This window comes from Mustela putorius, unplaced genomic scaffold, assembly GCF_011764305.1.
Source record: "Mustela putorius furo isolate JIRA1106 unplaced genomic scaffold, ASM1176430v1.1 tig00000596_pilon_pilon_pilon, whole genome shotgun sequence".
Taxonomy (NCBI): Eukaryota; Metazoa; Chordata; class Mammalia; order Carnivora; family Mustelidae; genus Mustela; species Mustela putorius.
Window position 1 is genome coordinate 3,402,674 of NW_025421428.1, and position 16,039 is coordinate 3,418,712.

At 38.3% G+C, this 16,039-nt stretch overlaps 1 protein-coding gene across 2 annotated transcripts in view; it reads right to left on the minus strand.

Moving 5' to 3' along the window:
• C5 (complement C5) overlaps positions 1-16,039 on the minus strand; it is a 108,710-nt gene that overhangs the window by 62,587 nt on the left and 30,084 nt on the right. For both annotated transcript variants that reach the window (XM_045082333.1, XM_004775601.2), the window contains 6 exons: positions 14,835-14,926; positions 12,753-12,835; positions 6,515-6,605; positions 4,218-4,332; positions 2,468-2,594; positions 11-126 (listed from right to left, as the gene is read on the minus strand). In XM_045082333.1, the coding sequence (XP_044938268.1) occupies positions 11-126; positions 2,468-2,594; positions 4,218-4,332; positions 6,515-6,605; positions 12,753-12,835; positions 14,835-14,926 (624 nt within the window). The remainder of the gene's footprint in view (positions 1-10; positions 127-2,467; positions 2,595-4,217; positions 4,333-6,514; positions 6,606-12,752; positions 12,836-14,834; positions 14,927-16,039) is intronic.

Below are 16,039 nucleotides of genomic sequence, written 5' to 3' on the forward strand. Positions count from 1 at the left end.
TTTCATTTACCTTGATAGAATATGGAATCCCAGGCTTCAAGAAAAGAGGAGTAGCAACCAAATTCAGTTTGTAGGGAGAGAGGACATATTTGATGCCAGGAATTTCAGCCTCTTCAGAAAATCCACCTAAAGAAATGACATGCATCACATTGAGGATTATACCACTCGGTATGGGGATCTAGTTTAACTGTGCCTGTCTCCATAGACTTATTCATTCACGGGCCCCATTCCTGCATTCATTCATCAGGAGTAAGTAGGACCTGGGTCTTGGTTCAAAGGAACAGTGCAGAGAAAATTTTAGACCTCGGGAATTTCCAAAGCCTTACATCCAAGGCCTGTGTGTAGAGTCACCCCTTGTGGAAGGAGACTTTAGGATTGGACTGAGGAGGAGTGTATGGAAGGGACACCACTTTTTGTTAGTGACCTGAGTTTCAGTTGAATATGTACAAGGGGTTATGGAGAGAAGGAAAGGACTAGACAACTAAGCTTTACAGTTTCACCTATAGAGCACATGATACAGACAGAACTGGATAAGACAGAAGAAGAGTGCTTGAGGTAACGGGAGCCCTGAGAGTTCACTAGCAGGAGCCCAGTAACGCACAAAGCTCCAGTATCCCTAAACTCCTTTCCAGTATTCATCCCTAACACTTCTCTCTCTATATATATCCTATACTTTAGCCAACTGGATAATCAACTGGATAATCTCAAAGATCAAGTCTTGCCTTCTACCTTTGGTACATGCCCTCTATGGAGGGCGTCCCATTTCTCCCCCATCTACCATCCTTGCCTCAAAACCCTACTCATCCTCCAGGGCTGTCTTCAGGATACAGTCACCTGGGAACTCACCTTCCTCTGGAGATCAGTAACATCAAGTACTTTGCTTATTAGAGCACAAAGAGAATTCCTGCTTTTAACAAAATCCTTTACCTGTCTTACAGCTGATGCTAGTTTGTAACCCACTTGAGTGCTGGGATTATATGTCATCCATATTTGTAAGTCTATATGTTTAGCAATACTATTTGAATATCTCACAAATATTGATTAAATGGAATTTATTTGAAATTAATTGAGAAAAAGTAAAAGTAAAAAAGATATGGGGGCTCCTGGGTGGCTCAGTGGGTTAGGGCCTCTGCCTTCAGCTCGAGTCATGATCTCAGGGTCCTGGAATCGAGCCCCACATCGGGCTCTCTGCTCAGCAGGGAGCCCGCTTTCCCCTCTGTCTCTGCCTGCCTCTTTGCTTCCTTGTGATCTCTGTCTGTCAAGCAAATAAATAAAATCTTTTTTAAAAAAAGATATGTTAAAATAATGTAAAAAATAATATTCTGGGCAAGAAGCATCATTCTCTAATACCTATTGATCATCTTATATATACTCAATAATTGAATAATTATCTCAATACTTCATTGTATGACCCTTGAAGAAAAATTTAAAGAAGAGGAAGGAACATTAAGAATCATCTTGTCTAATTCTCATTTTATTTAAAAAAAAAAAAAGGCTAGTGTGGTTAAATTGTTCAAGTTAGTTTAAGGGTTCACTGTAAACCTGAAAATATAAAGAATATTACTAATCAAGACACCAGAAGTAAGACAAATTGACCTAATTTGGAGTAATAATTAATAATTATTAAAAACCACTGGAGTTGTGTTGAGAGAATGAGATAAAAATTTAAGGATGCTAAGAAAGTAGTAGGTAGGAAGAAGAAAAGAAGGAGGAGGAGAAGGAGAAGAAGGAGGAGTAGGAGGAGGAGAATAGGGGGAGGAGGAGGAGAAGGGGGGAGGAAGATGAGGAGGATGAGGAAGAAGGGGAGGAGGAAGGAGAAGAGGAAGAAGAAGGAAGAGGCAGAGGAAGGTGGATAGGAAGAAGAAGAAAGAAAAAAGGAGGTAGAGGGGAAGGGGGAGGAGAGGGGCTAACACGTATATAGTTCTCACTCTATGTGAGACGTATACTGTTGTGAGTATTTTGCATATATTGACTCTCCAATCCTCACCACAGCCCTATGAGGTATACGTAATTACTGCACCCATTTTAGAAACATTACCTCCAATTTTAGATAGAATTCCTGAATATTACAGCTAAAAGGGGCTTTTATCATTGTACAGATAAGGAGACTAAATGATAATGCAGTATCTTTCATTTGCATAGTACTTTGTCAAACATTTCTACATATATATATCATTTAGATTTTTATTCTTACCAGGTAAGAACACTGGGGTTCTAGTGGTTGAAGCCAGATATCAGGATATCAATATCGATTGAGCAGATGCTACCCCATTTTGCACTAGGGGTGATAGAGACCCAGTGACTAGAGTGTGGGAGAGTTCTACTCTAATCTCAGCTTCTAATGGTATGAAAAGTAAAATTTAAGTAAGAAAGAAAATAAAATACAAAAGAATTACAGAAATTATTTACACTTTTAGTATGCTGTCTAGATAGTATTCAAGAGAAATTAAACAACAAAAAACCTTACCTGCTGACTCTATGACTGTTACACCAATGTAAAGGTACTTGTTGTTTAAATCTTCCAGACTGCCATAGGACAGTTCTTTGATCGCCGTTTCAGAGTTAAATGTGAACTGAGCAACTCCATTTATCAACTTTTTAAAAACGGAAAATGAAAGAGGTATTTCAGGGAAGTTAACAGAGAAAAATTAACAAAATATGGATTTACTAGCTTTCTAAGTAGAAAGCAACTATGAGAGGAATGATCTAGTGTCACCAGGAGAGTGAATGATTAAGTCTACAAATAAGCCCAAAGTGTTGTTTTCTAACTTATGGGTCTAGATGTATAGGAAGAGTTGTAAACATTATGTGGTTCAACGGGTCTTTTTTGCACTAGCTGACCAACGTTCCTTTCCCCGATCTCTGAGTCGTCTTCCAACTTCGGGGCCTGCTCTCCAGCTTACTTTTGATCCTGGGAGTTTGTTGGGGTTTATGATACTTAATTTGTACCTCACTGCTTACATACTGAACCACTTATTTAAAAACACACAATGGAGAGAGGGAGATGGAGTTAAGTCATATTACAATATTTAATTATTAACCACAACAGTAAAATAGATTTTGCCTTATTTTTCTTCTAAAATTGAGTAGCTTGGGGCCAGGGATTTTTGACTTATTTACCTTCATATCCCAGTGTCCAGCATAGAATCTTACAGTAAAAAGAGGTGTCTGCTTTATATCTTGGATAAATAAAACTCTTTGGAAAAGCTTAGGCTGAATAACTGATGATACAAACCACACAAATATGCAAGAGGGAGCAGAATGGCAGGAGTCCTTATCACCTGAGGCATAATGTCAAGAACACTGAACAAGGAAAAGGGGATCAGGGCTCAAATATGAGCTCCGGCAACCACTAACCCTTAACTGTAGACAAATAACTTCCCAGTGAATTCATTCACTCACAAATATTTATAGAGCGCCTACTCTTTGCCTGGACTCAGGTTGGCTCTGGGCATATAATGGGAAAAATTAAGATCCACAGAGAGGTTGGTGTAGAGAATGATAATTGCAATAAAAAAGGGTTTCTCAATGTCAGCACTATTGACATTTGGACAGGGGAATTGTTTGCTGCTGGGAGTTGCTCAGTGCATTGCAGAAGTTTGGCAGCATCCTGGCCTCTTTTACTAAATGCTAGTGGCACCCCCCCCTTCCCTGTTGTAACAACCACAAATGTTCCTGAACATTGCTAAATGTCCCCTTGGGGGTAAACAATGTCTCTGGTTGGGAACCATTGTAATAAAACATGAAACATACTCCACCAAGGGAGGCTCAAGGCCTAAGGGAGTACCTGGCAGGGGCAGCCAACCTAGTTTACAGGAGTCAGGGAGACTTCCCAGAGATAGGGAGCTAACACTGAGACTTTGAGAAGGAATTAGCCAGGGAACAAAGAGGCAGAAGGGACCAAGGGAAAGAGCATTCCCAAGTAGAAGCAGAGGCATTGCAAGCACCTGGAGGCAAGTGAGACTAGGGTAAGTTCCAGGAACTGGAGTGACCAGTGCCAGGGAGAGGAAACAGGGCATGAGATAGGCTGGCAAGGGAGGCTGATGTCATGGACAGTGGACTTTATCCTGAGGACCAGAAGAAGCCAAGGGAGCATCTTAGTTTTGATTTCCACACCTATGTAAAATGAGGGGTTGGACTAGATGATTTGGAAGTGACTTTTCTCCAGCCTTCCTGATGTGTCTTTAGGTACAAGTGAACCCATCTTAACATCTTACCATTTTGTTTTGCAATGCTTTTTGCATCATTTCTTTTTGATCATCTATTAAGTTGTCTCTTATTCCAAAAGTGATAAAAACATCAGCTTCGGTGACAACTTTATTATAAAAATATCTGCCAAACAATAATACATAAAATTATTTTGCTAACATGGTTAAAACAATAAAATTCAGATCTAATGTAACAATTTAAAATTACATAAAGCATTTGATACACTTTCAAGTGTCTTCCATCCACTATTGCATTTCATCCTCTTAAAGCTATAAAAATAAAACCAAAGTGCAGATATTTATTACTCTCTGCTAAATGAAAAAAAAAAAAAAAAAAACAGATCTTGGGGAGATCAAAAGACCTCTCAGGTCCAGAATCAGGATACACTGCTTCCTTAATGATTTGGTATCAGTGGGGCTCAGTTCTCTATTTTCTTTTACATCTTTAAAAGCAGCATACCCAATCTCATTGTAATATAAGCTCCTTTTTAAACATTATAACTGCATATTTCTTTTTTAGTTTGGAATTAAAGTGAGACTAAAGGAAATTTCCTGCATAACAAAAAACACTGTAGCAAGAGCTAATCTTCCTTGTCCATAGTCTGAACAAATAAAGTAAGTGTTTCCCTTAAAAGAAGTCAGTTTCTAGAATTCTCTGTTAAATGAGCCTTTGTGTTGGTTTAGACTAAGTAACACTCCATCTTAGGAATAAATGCTAGTAAGAAAGGCAGTATAGGGTAGTACTGAGGGCTTGAATTCTGAAACCAGACAGGCCACATAACTTACTAGCTGTGTGATCTTGGGAAAATAAGTTAATATTTATGTACCTCTGTTTTTGTATTTGTCATATGGAGACAGAAATAGTATCTGACTCACAGAGATTTCATAAAGATTAAGTGAGCTCATATATACAGAGTACTTAGAAAAATGCCCAACACATTCCATTATATAAATTGGTTATTGTTACTAATAACTACATTATATGGTCATTTTTATTTTTATTTTTAAAAAGACCTTATTTATTTATTTGAGAGAGAGAGAGAGAGAGCACGAGAGGCGGGAAGGTCAGAGGGAGAAGCAGGGAGCTCAATGCAGGACTCCATCCTGGGACTCCAAGATCATGACCTAAGCAGTTGCTTAACTGACTGATCCACCCAGGTGCCCTATATTGTCATTTTTAAATGACCTGTGTTTTCGCAGAAGATTGCTTGCAAAACTAACTCCAGTTCTCCACTGCCCCTTAAATCTACCACTTTTGTAGTTCCTTGCCGATGAAAGATATGAAAGGAATCTATTTCCTTTGGGCTGGTCTTCTAACTTGATTTGGACAAATGAATGTGGTAGAAGTGATGGTGAGCCAGTCCTAAGCTTAGACCTCAAGAGGACTTTCATGCTTCATATTCTGTGGGCATTGCTGCTACTACAGGCTAATCTCCTGGATGATGAGAGATACACAGAGTCCAGCTGTCTCTGTCACTTTAGTCAACTGTCAGACATGTGAGTAAGACCTCCCTAGACCAGCCAGATCCCAGGTGACCTGCCAACTGATGGCAGGCACACAGGTGAGCCCAGCTGACATTCAGCCTGGCCCAGATCAGTAGAACTGCCCAGCTGCCTCGTAAATGGTTGTTGTTTTAAAGTGTTGGGTCTTGAAGTAGTCATGTAGCTTTTTTAAGCCATTAAAAAAGGACAAGAAGTGGGGAGCCTGGGTGGCTCAGTGGGTTAAGCCACTGCCTTCGGCTCAGGTCATGATCCCAGGGTCCTGGGATCGAGTCTTGTATCGGGCTCTCTGCTCAGCGGGGAGCCTGCTTCCTCCTCTCTCTCTGGCTGCCTCTCTGCCTACTTGTGATCTCTCTCTGTCAAATAAATAAATAAATTCTTTTAAAAAAAATGACAAGAAATAAGGCTTCATATCTCAGTCCCAGTATCCTAAGTCATGCTGATTCCTAAACATACACATTGGACTTAAAACCTTAAGTTTTTGTTTGTTTGTTTGTTTTTTTGCTGTTGAGTAACCAAAAAAGCTAAAATCAGAATCAGAGAAAATTGAAACGAGTAAATAAACTGTAGACCTGATAGCTCCTCAATCAGTCAATTCCCAAAGTCATAGTAAATCACAGATCACAGCAATATATGTGTGTATTAAGTCAACACATTGTACACTTTAAACGTGTACAATGTTACATGTCAATGATATCACAGTAAAGTGTGGGCAGGGGGAGGAATCACACTTCTCACTTAATCAACAATCACCAACCAGACTTGGCACTCAATTTAGCTAGATAAGCTGAAAAAAAAATTCTTACCTCGCTTTTATTGTAATTTCAAAATCATTAAAGTCCTTATAGCTAATGAAATTCTTTTCTGGTTCTATTGAGACTGAAAAATGTGGCATCACTGAAAATAAAAACAAAGAGGCAATTTTAGCATTTAAGTTAGAGTAGTCTTCTTTCTTTCTTTCTTTTTTAAAGAATTTATTTGTTTGACAGAGAGTGAGAGAAGGAGAGAGAGCACAGGCAGGGGGAGCAGCAGAGGGAGAGGGGGAAGGAGGCTCCCTGATCAGCAGGGAGAGAGTAGCCTTCTTTCTGGTATAGTTGGACAAGCTGTAACATCAACACACCATTGACCTTGTCATCATCAAGACCATCATTATTGCCAACAATATCTGTGGGGGACCTCTCACTCTACCAGTGAGAGTTCTCTCCAGCTTTATGTACCAGAAGTACTTTGCTTCTACTTTGATTACAACATTTAGTATAGTCAATTGATTATTTCCTTCACTAGAGTATGGGGTCCTTGAAAACAGAAAAGACTGTACTCTATGTATCTTTGAATGTCTCTCCCCACCACCCTTTTCATGAGTCTTAAATATAGTATACACTCAATGAGGGTTTATTAAACTGAAAATGGAAAATGAAAACTCTTGCTTATTTAACAGTTCCCTTTTATGTCATAACCCATAAACCTATGGTTTATGGACATAACTCATCCGGTTACCCAGCCAGAAACCGATCTGGTTTCCAAATTCCAACATAAAACTCTGACTTTAGTCAAGAAGAGAAAGCTTGGGGAGCCTGGGAGGTTCATATGCTTAAGTATTTGCCTTCAGCTCAGGTTGTGATTCCAGGGTCCTGGGATTGAGCCCCATGTTGGGCTCTCAGCTCAGCTGGAAGTCTGCTTCTCCCTCTGCCTCTGCCTCTCTCCCCTGCTCATGCTCTCTCTCAAGTGAATAAATAAAACCTTTTTAAAGAGAGAGAAAGCTTACAATTAGCTAAAAGAAAGAACACCCATACAAAATTTAAAATTAGGGTAGAAAGGAAGGAGTTTTCTCTCTCTCTTTCTCTCTCTCTCTCTCTCTCTCTCTCTCACATTGATTGCCCAAGAGAAAACAATTTCACCTGTCAAAGTGGCACTGCCTTCTCTTTAGACTAACTAAGACCATGTACCAGGGCTTATGGATTCTAATTCTATTAGCCAGCACAACCATTAATAGAGAATTGCGTAACTAAGTGGCCCTGATATTGTGGACAAAGATTGACACATAAGTTTAACATAAGTTGGCGTCAGATATGGGTCATATTTCCTAGACAGAGAAGTCTAAAAGAAGAATGCACTTTGTTGCTCTAGGCTGCATTCCTGTGTTACCAAAGATGAAGACAGGTGTATGTATGAGGTGGAGGAAAACACTTCATCCTTACATCTAGTACCTACTTACTGTAGAGCAGGCACACTCTTATTAATGGGTATATCACAGTGAACAGAAAGACACAAACCCTGTCCTTACTGAGCTCACAGTCAAACAGCGAAGAGAGTTTATACACAGATAAACATAACCATAGTTATGAAAACGAATATATAAGTATAGGGAATTCATTCTTCCTAAGAAAGAGAAGTTAGGAAAAGATTTGCTGAATAAACTGTTTTTTGGCTGAGACTTGAAAGATGAGTAGGAGTTGGCTAAGTAATCAGGGAGGGGAGAAGTATTTTAGGCAGATGGAACATCATATCCAAAGTCCCCACTGCTGGAGGGAAGTAAGGGGATGCACAGTATAAAATGAGGCCCAAGAGGAGGAAGGCGGGGCCAGCTCAAAATAAGGATTTTTATTTTCATTAGCAAAGGAATGAGGAGCTACTGGGGACCTTTCAAAAGTGAAATAACATGATGAGATTTGCATTTAAAGATTTTGGCCAATACCAAATGAGAATAGCTTGGAAGAAGAGATAGCAGTTAGGAGGCTTTTGCAGTAGTCCAGGCAGGGGCCTGGTGATGAATTGATGAGGGTGGCCTCAGACAGTAGGAGATGGAGGAATTCTAGATGTACACAGGAAGCAGTAAAAATACTCGGAGGAAGGAAGCTCAGTTAGGATTATAGGTTATTGAGAACCCATTATCTTTTAAAATTGTTTCAGTGTAACAAATTTTTTTGGTCACTGTTTTTTGTTTTGTTTTGTTTTTTTGCTCATTGTTAAAATTTGTGTATTTATTCTCTGTATCATTATAAGTCTCCTGGAGGAATAAAAAATGATTTCAAACAAAAGAAAGTTAAATTCGATATCAGAACACACAAATGCTTTAAAACAACTACAAGAAATGGAAAGATGGGAGTCTGGGTTGCTCAGGTGGATGGCTGACTGCCTTCAGCTCAGGTCACGATCCTGGTGTCCTGAGATTGAGCCCCGTTCCCTTTGCTGTGCTCTCTCTTTCTCAGTCAAACGAATAAATAAAATCTTAAAAAAAAAAAAGAAATGGAAAGATAAGCTTTTTATATGTTAATTATTAGTCCATCAATATGATTGATTTCAAAATAAGGATGTCTTAGATTTCCAGATAAATATATTAGGGATTTGTGAGCCAGAAGGAAAATAGTACTGAACTCGGGGGATAGAAATCCAGTTGTTTCTTTTTCTTTTTTTTTTTTTTTAATTTTTTTATTTTTTATAAACATATATTTTTATCCCCAGGGGTACAGGTCTGTGAATCACCAGGTTTACACACTTCACAGCACTCACCAAATCACATACCCTCCCCAATGTCCATAATCCCACCCCCTTCTCCCAAACCCCCTCCCCCCGGCAACCCTCAGTTTGTTTTGTGAGATTAAGAGTCACTTATGGTTTGTCTCCCTCCCAATCCCATCTTGTTTCATTTATTCTTCTTCTACCCACTTAAGCCTCCATGTTGCATCACCACTTCCTCATATCAGGGAGATCATATGATAGTTGTCTTTCTCTGCTTGACTTATTTCGCTAAGCATGATACGCTCTAGTTCCATCCATGTTGTTGCAAATGGCAAGATTTCATTTCTTTTGATGGCTGCATAGTATTCCATTGTGTATATATACCACATCTTCTTGATCCATTCATCTGTTGATTCAGGAGGTTCAGAGAATGCCCCTCAAAATCAATAAGAATAGGCCCACACCCTGTCACCTAATAGTAAAATTTACAAGTCTCAATGACAAAGAGAAAATCCTGAAAGCAGCCCGGGAAAAGAAGTCTGTAACATACAATGGTAAAAATATTAGATTGGCAGCTGACTTATCCACAGAGACCTGGCAGGCCAGAAAGAGCTGGCATGATATTTTCAGAGCACTAAACGAGAAAAACATGCAGCCAAGAATACTATATCCAGCTAGGCTATCATTGAAAATAGAAGGAGAGATTAAAAGCTTCCAGGACAAACAACAACTGAAAGAATTTGCAAATACCAAACCAGCTCTACAGGAAATATTGAAAGGGGTCCTCTAAGCAAAGAGAGAGCCTACAAGTGGTAGATCAGAAAGGAACAGAGACCATATACAGTAACAGTCACCTTACAGGCAATACAATGGCACTAAATTCATATCTCTCAATAGTTACCCTGAATGTGAATGGGCTAAATGCCCCTGTCAAAAGACACAGGGTATCAGAATGGATAAAAAAACAAAACCCATCTATATGTTGCCTCCAAGAAACACATTTTAAGCCTGAAGACACCTCCAGATTTAAAGTGAGGGGGTGGAAAAGAATTTACCATGCTAATGGACATCAGAAGAAAGCAGGAGTGGCAATCCTTATATCAGATCAATTAGATTTTAAGCCAAAGACTATAATAAGAGATGAGGAATGGACGCCTGGGTGGCTCAGTTGGTTAAGCAGCTGCCTTCAGCTCAGGTCATGATCCCGGAGTCCTGGGATCGAGTCCTGCATCCGGCTCCTTGCTCGGCGGGGAGCCTGCTCCTCCCTCTGCCTCTGCCTGCCATTCTGTCTGCCTGTGCTCGCTCTCTCCCCCTCTCTCCCTCTGATAAATAAATAAAATCTTTAAAAAAAAAAAAAAAAAAAAAAAGAGATGAGGAAGGACACTATATCATACTCAAAGGGTCTGTTCAACAAGAAGATTTAACAATTTTAAATATCTATGCCCCCAACGTGGGAGCAGCCAACTATATAAACCAATTAATAACAAAATCAAAGAAACACATCAACAATAATACAATAATAGTAGGGGACTTTAACACTCCCCTCACTGAAATGGACAGGTCATCCAAGCAAAAGATCAGCAAGGAAATAAAGGCCTTAAACGACACACTGGACCAGATGGACATCACAGATATATTCAGAATATTTCATCCCAAAGCAACAGAATACACATTCTTCTCTAGTGCACATGGAACATTCTCCAGAATAGATCACATCCTCGGTCCTAAATCAGGACTCAACCGGTATCAAAAGATTGGGATCATTCCCTGCATATTTTCAGACCACAATGCTCTAAAGCTAGAACTCAACCACAAAAGGAAGTTTGGAAAGAACCCAAATACATGGAGACTAAACAGTATCCTTCTAAAGAATGAATGGGTCAACCGGGAAATTAAAGAAGAATTGAAAAAAATCATGGAAACAAATGATAATGAAAATACAACGGTTCAAAATCTGTGGGACACAACAAAGGCAGTCCTGAGAGGAAAATATATAGCGGTACAAGCCTTTCTCAAGAAACAAGAAAGGTCTCAGGTACACAACCTAACCCTACACCTAAAGGAGCTGGAGAAAGAACAAGAAAGAAACCCTAAGCCCAGCAGAAGAAGAGAAATCATAAAGATCAGAGCAGAAATCAATGAAATAGAAACCAAAAAAAAAACAATAGAACAAATCAATGAAACTAGGAGCTGGTTCTTTGAAAGAATTAATAAAATTGATAAACCCCTGGCCAGACTTATCAAAAAGAAAAGAGAAAGGACCCAAATAAATAAAATCATGAATGAAAGAGGAGAGATCACAACTAACACCAAAGAAATACAAACTATTATAAGAACATACTATGAGCAACTCTACGGCAATAAATTTGACAATCTGGAAGAAATGGATGCATTCCTAGAAACATATAAACTACCACAACTGAACCAGGAAGAAATAGAAAGCCTGAACAGACCCATAACCAGTAAGGAGATTGAAACAGTCATTAAAAATCTCCAAACAAACAAAAGCCCAGGGCCAGACGGCTTCCCGGGGGAATTCTACCAAACATTTAAAGAAGAACTAATTCCTATTCTCCTGAAACTGTTCCAAAAAATAGAAATGGAAGGAAAACTTCCAAACTCATTTTATGAGGCCAGCATCACCTTGATCCCAAAACCAGACAAGGATCCCACCAAAAAAGAGAGCTATAGACCGATATCCTTGATGAACACAGATGCGAAAATATTCAACAAAATACTAGCCAATAGGATTCAACAGTACATTAAAAAGATTATTCACCACGACCAAGTGGGATTTATTCCAGGGCTGCAAGGTTGGTTCAACATCCGCCAATCAGTCAATGTGATACAACACATCAATAAAAGAAAGAACAAGAACCATATGATACTCTCAATAGATGCTGAAAAAGCATTTGACAAAGTACAACATCCCTTCCTGATCAAAACTCTTCAAAGTGTAGGGATAGAGGGCACATACCTCAATATTATCAAAGCCATTTATGAAAAACCCACCGCAAATATCATTCTCAATGGAGAAAAACTGAAAGCTTTTCCGCTAAGGTCAGGAACACGGCAGGGATGTCCATTATCACCACTGCTATTCAACATCGTACTAGAGGTCCTAGCCTCAGCAATCAGACAACAAAAGGAAATTAAAGGCATCCAAATCGGCAAAGAAGAAGTCAAATTATCACTCTTCGCAGATGATATGATACTATATGTGGAAAACCCAAAAGAAATCCAGTTGTTTCTTTTCCATCACTAAATGGTTGCAATGATTTGAGTAAATCTTAGTTCTACTGGGTTCTGCTTACCTCATCTCTGCCTATTTAAGTTTCTCCAAAAATCACAATTTTTGCCTTAAACTTGTCAAGCTTCCTGGGTCACTAGGTTCTTCTGGCTCTGTGATGAGGAGCACAAGTCCAGAAAGTTTGATGGACTTGTTCAAGCTCCACGAGTTCTTGTAATCATCCCAGCCAGGCTGCCTCATCTTTATCTGGGAGTGATTCTGCATTAAGTTCACTAATGAAAAACATAACTGCAGAAACACTAACTTTTTACGAATAAACTTTTGTCACAAATTACCATATTCTTTGATTTCAAAATACGCCACTCCAGTTGTTGAAAAGTCCTCTTTATATTTAGCTCGGATTGTCCATACACCATATCTGGGGGAGACAAAATATTAAAAATTATAGAAGTCATCAAATATTTTTAATTTATCCAGAGGAAATCTAATTGATTCCTGTTTTAGGGAGGAGAAAGTAGAGATGTATTTAGCCTAAGTAATATATTTTATTTGTGCAGAACTTTAAGTAATAAACAGAAATAACTGAATGTTTTCAGGATAATAAAAATGTTTAAGTAATGAGTTTTTCATATTCTGTCATTTTTTTCAAGTGTTTTTGTCTTAATATAGTCAATAGCTTTGATTTGAAGAGCTTATGAAATCTTTGAAGATTAATTTAATCCTGGAACATAGTTACACTAACATAATACCAAAATCACACTATAGTAGGACATCCATATTAATGTCTCTAGAAACATATAACAGGTCAAGCTTTTCCAGATGATAAAACTCACACCTCACATAAAAGAAGTTATGGTTAGAGACAAAATATGGTTTATTTAAAGAGGAAAATGACCTGAATTTAATTAACAATCTTCATTTAAAAATATTTACTGAGCACTGGGGTAAGAACTAGAGGTAAAAGTGAAAAAAATAGAAGAATTTCTGCATTTATAGAGCTAACAGTCCTTGAGACTTCCAATTCCAATTTCCAATTCTCCATTTACTGACAGATTAGATTTGGGCAAGTTGCTTAACTTCATCTGTGCAGTGAAAAAGATCACATTTATTTTGCACATTGGTTATGCAATCAATACACTTAATACTATGACTACCACCATCATTAATTCAATGAATATGTGTCAAGTGCCCGTTATGTTAAAGTTCTGAAGATACAACAGTGAGCAAAACAGACAAAATAAGAAGGCAAATAAACAAACAAACCAGTAAATAAGTGTAACACTGAGATATGTAGCCATGAAGTAAATAAATAAGAGAGTTAGAAAAGGAGAGGGACTATATTAAATTATGTATCCAGGGATAGCCTCTTTGAAAAGGGAGCATTTACTCTGTGTCCTAAGGAATACGAAGTCAGCCTTCTGAAGAGCAAGCTGAAGCACATTCTAAGCAGAGGGAACAACATGTGCAAAGGTACTGGGGCAGGAAGGTAGGGCTCATGAGAGGCCACCATGCCTGACACATAATCTGTCAAGGAACAAATGGCACAAAATACAGTTGGATAATAGTTGGATAAATAATAATAGTTATAAAATAATAAGATCAATTCTATGATATAGAGCAGGTAGTATTTTCAAGGAAGTATGTAATTTAAAAATTAAATTCTCAATTTCACTCACATTTCTAGAAAATCTTCAGTGAATTAACTACAAACAACAAATTAACCGTGAGCTCCCTTCCAGAGGGCAAAAAAATAACCACAAGAAGGTTTTGTTTTAAAATTATATTTAACCATTTATGAGTACAGTTATTTGTCCTACTGTATTATAAGTTCCTTGAAGGCAGGGACCGTGGATTACTCACTTCTATTTTGTGTATCTCACTCTCTATGTGCCTTGCACATACCAGGAATGTGTTCACCAAATCTTTATTACATTGTATTCTGTTAGAACTTGTTCTTAAATCCTTTAAAATGAGGCCCCCTAAAAAGAAATGGCTCTGAGAACCCTCTCCTTCTCGAAATCTGCCTTCTGGTAATCTATGCAGACAAAGACTATGGAGCACCAATATTTTTATAACTCTCAGAACAAGGCATGGGACCGCTCTAGCCCTTTCGACTAAAAATCTACTAGATTCCTTGAAGGGTAGAGGGTTGATGGATTATTTGTTTTATTTTATTTTAATGCCAGTGAGTTAACATACAGTATTATATTAGTTTCAGCATACGCTATAGTGATGCAACAATTCCGTATACCAGCCCATGCTTATCCCAAGTGGACTCCTTTGTATATTCTCATCCCCTTCACGCTTACACCCTTCTTAACAACACGCAGCTTCATTTGACTGGTTATCTCTCTCACAATCCAAAGTTCCAGATGTGTTTTCTAGAGAAAACTGTATTAACAAACACTTTAAAATACTTAGGATTAGTTGGAATCTTGAAGTCAGGAAAAGAGATGATTCCAGTATAATCGTTTTCTTCTACAATGTCCACTTCTGATCCTTCGGGATCCTTTGAATAAAAACAAACAACCTCAAAGCATAAAAACCACATTAAAAAATCAACTGATTATAGTATCTTTGACCTATGGGAGTATTTACTAACAAAGATCTATGTCTTCAAATTAAATACGAAGGAGGAAGATAACTTAAATGTTGTTGAAGGCAAATAGGGTTCGTTTAAGCTACTTCCCTCCCTCTTTGAAACTGTTCTCCATCTCCTGCTACACGTGTGTGCATGCACACACACGCACACACACACACAGAGATGGAGAGAGGAAAGGAGAAAGAGAAGGTGTATATTGGTATCCAGGATATCCTTGCCACAATTATCCAGAAGAGACTCAACTTTCTATTGCATGACTAAAATTAGAAATATAATAATAATAGATGTTACAACTAACCAAACATGAACTTATAGGCTTTATAGATACCAGAATCTGAATTTCATATCTGTTCATTTGAAGTTTTCCAGAGCAAATATACTATAAAATGCTTTAGCTAGCTAGACATTTTATAACTGTGCACTATGGGTATTTTGAACGTGGTAAAACACTCAAAATGGTTAAGCAAACCGGAAATTTTTCATAAAGCTTCCCCACAAACTCCCCTTTGTATGTGGGTTTGAAAATTATCAAAACAAGGTATTTTACTTTCTTTGGACTTTGTGTAGAGGTTCATTTTGACCGTAACACAGAAATTTACCACCATGGGTCATGACTGTGGAATTCATGGCTGGAATTTTAAGGTATTTTTCCCTGAAGTTACAAAGGTCTATTCTGCCAAGGATCAGGATTACCATCTAAATATCGGCGGGGCTGTTCTTTTTCCCTGCAGCTGATCACGCACAGTGCTTGTAAGATGGTATCTCTTGAGCACTATTTTCAGGACACTTCTTGTACACTGCATCTCTGTGACTCTGGAATCAGCTTCCTCAATCCTCTCTTCCTGGGGCAGCTCCTACATGGCACGACTGGCACCCACTCTTCCTTGTGTGGTGCCCATATATATATATATATATATATATATATATATATATATATATATTTATCACTTAAGCTCAACCAGGAGGAATAAAATAAAAAGCATCTGTCCACATCCTCTAGTATTTTCTGACAGAAAAAGG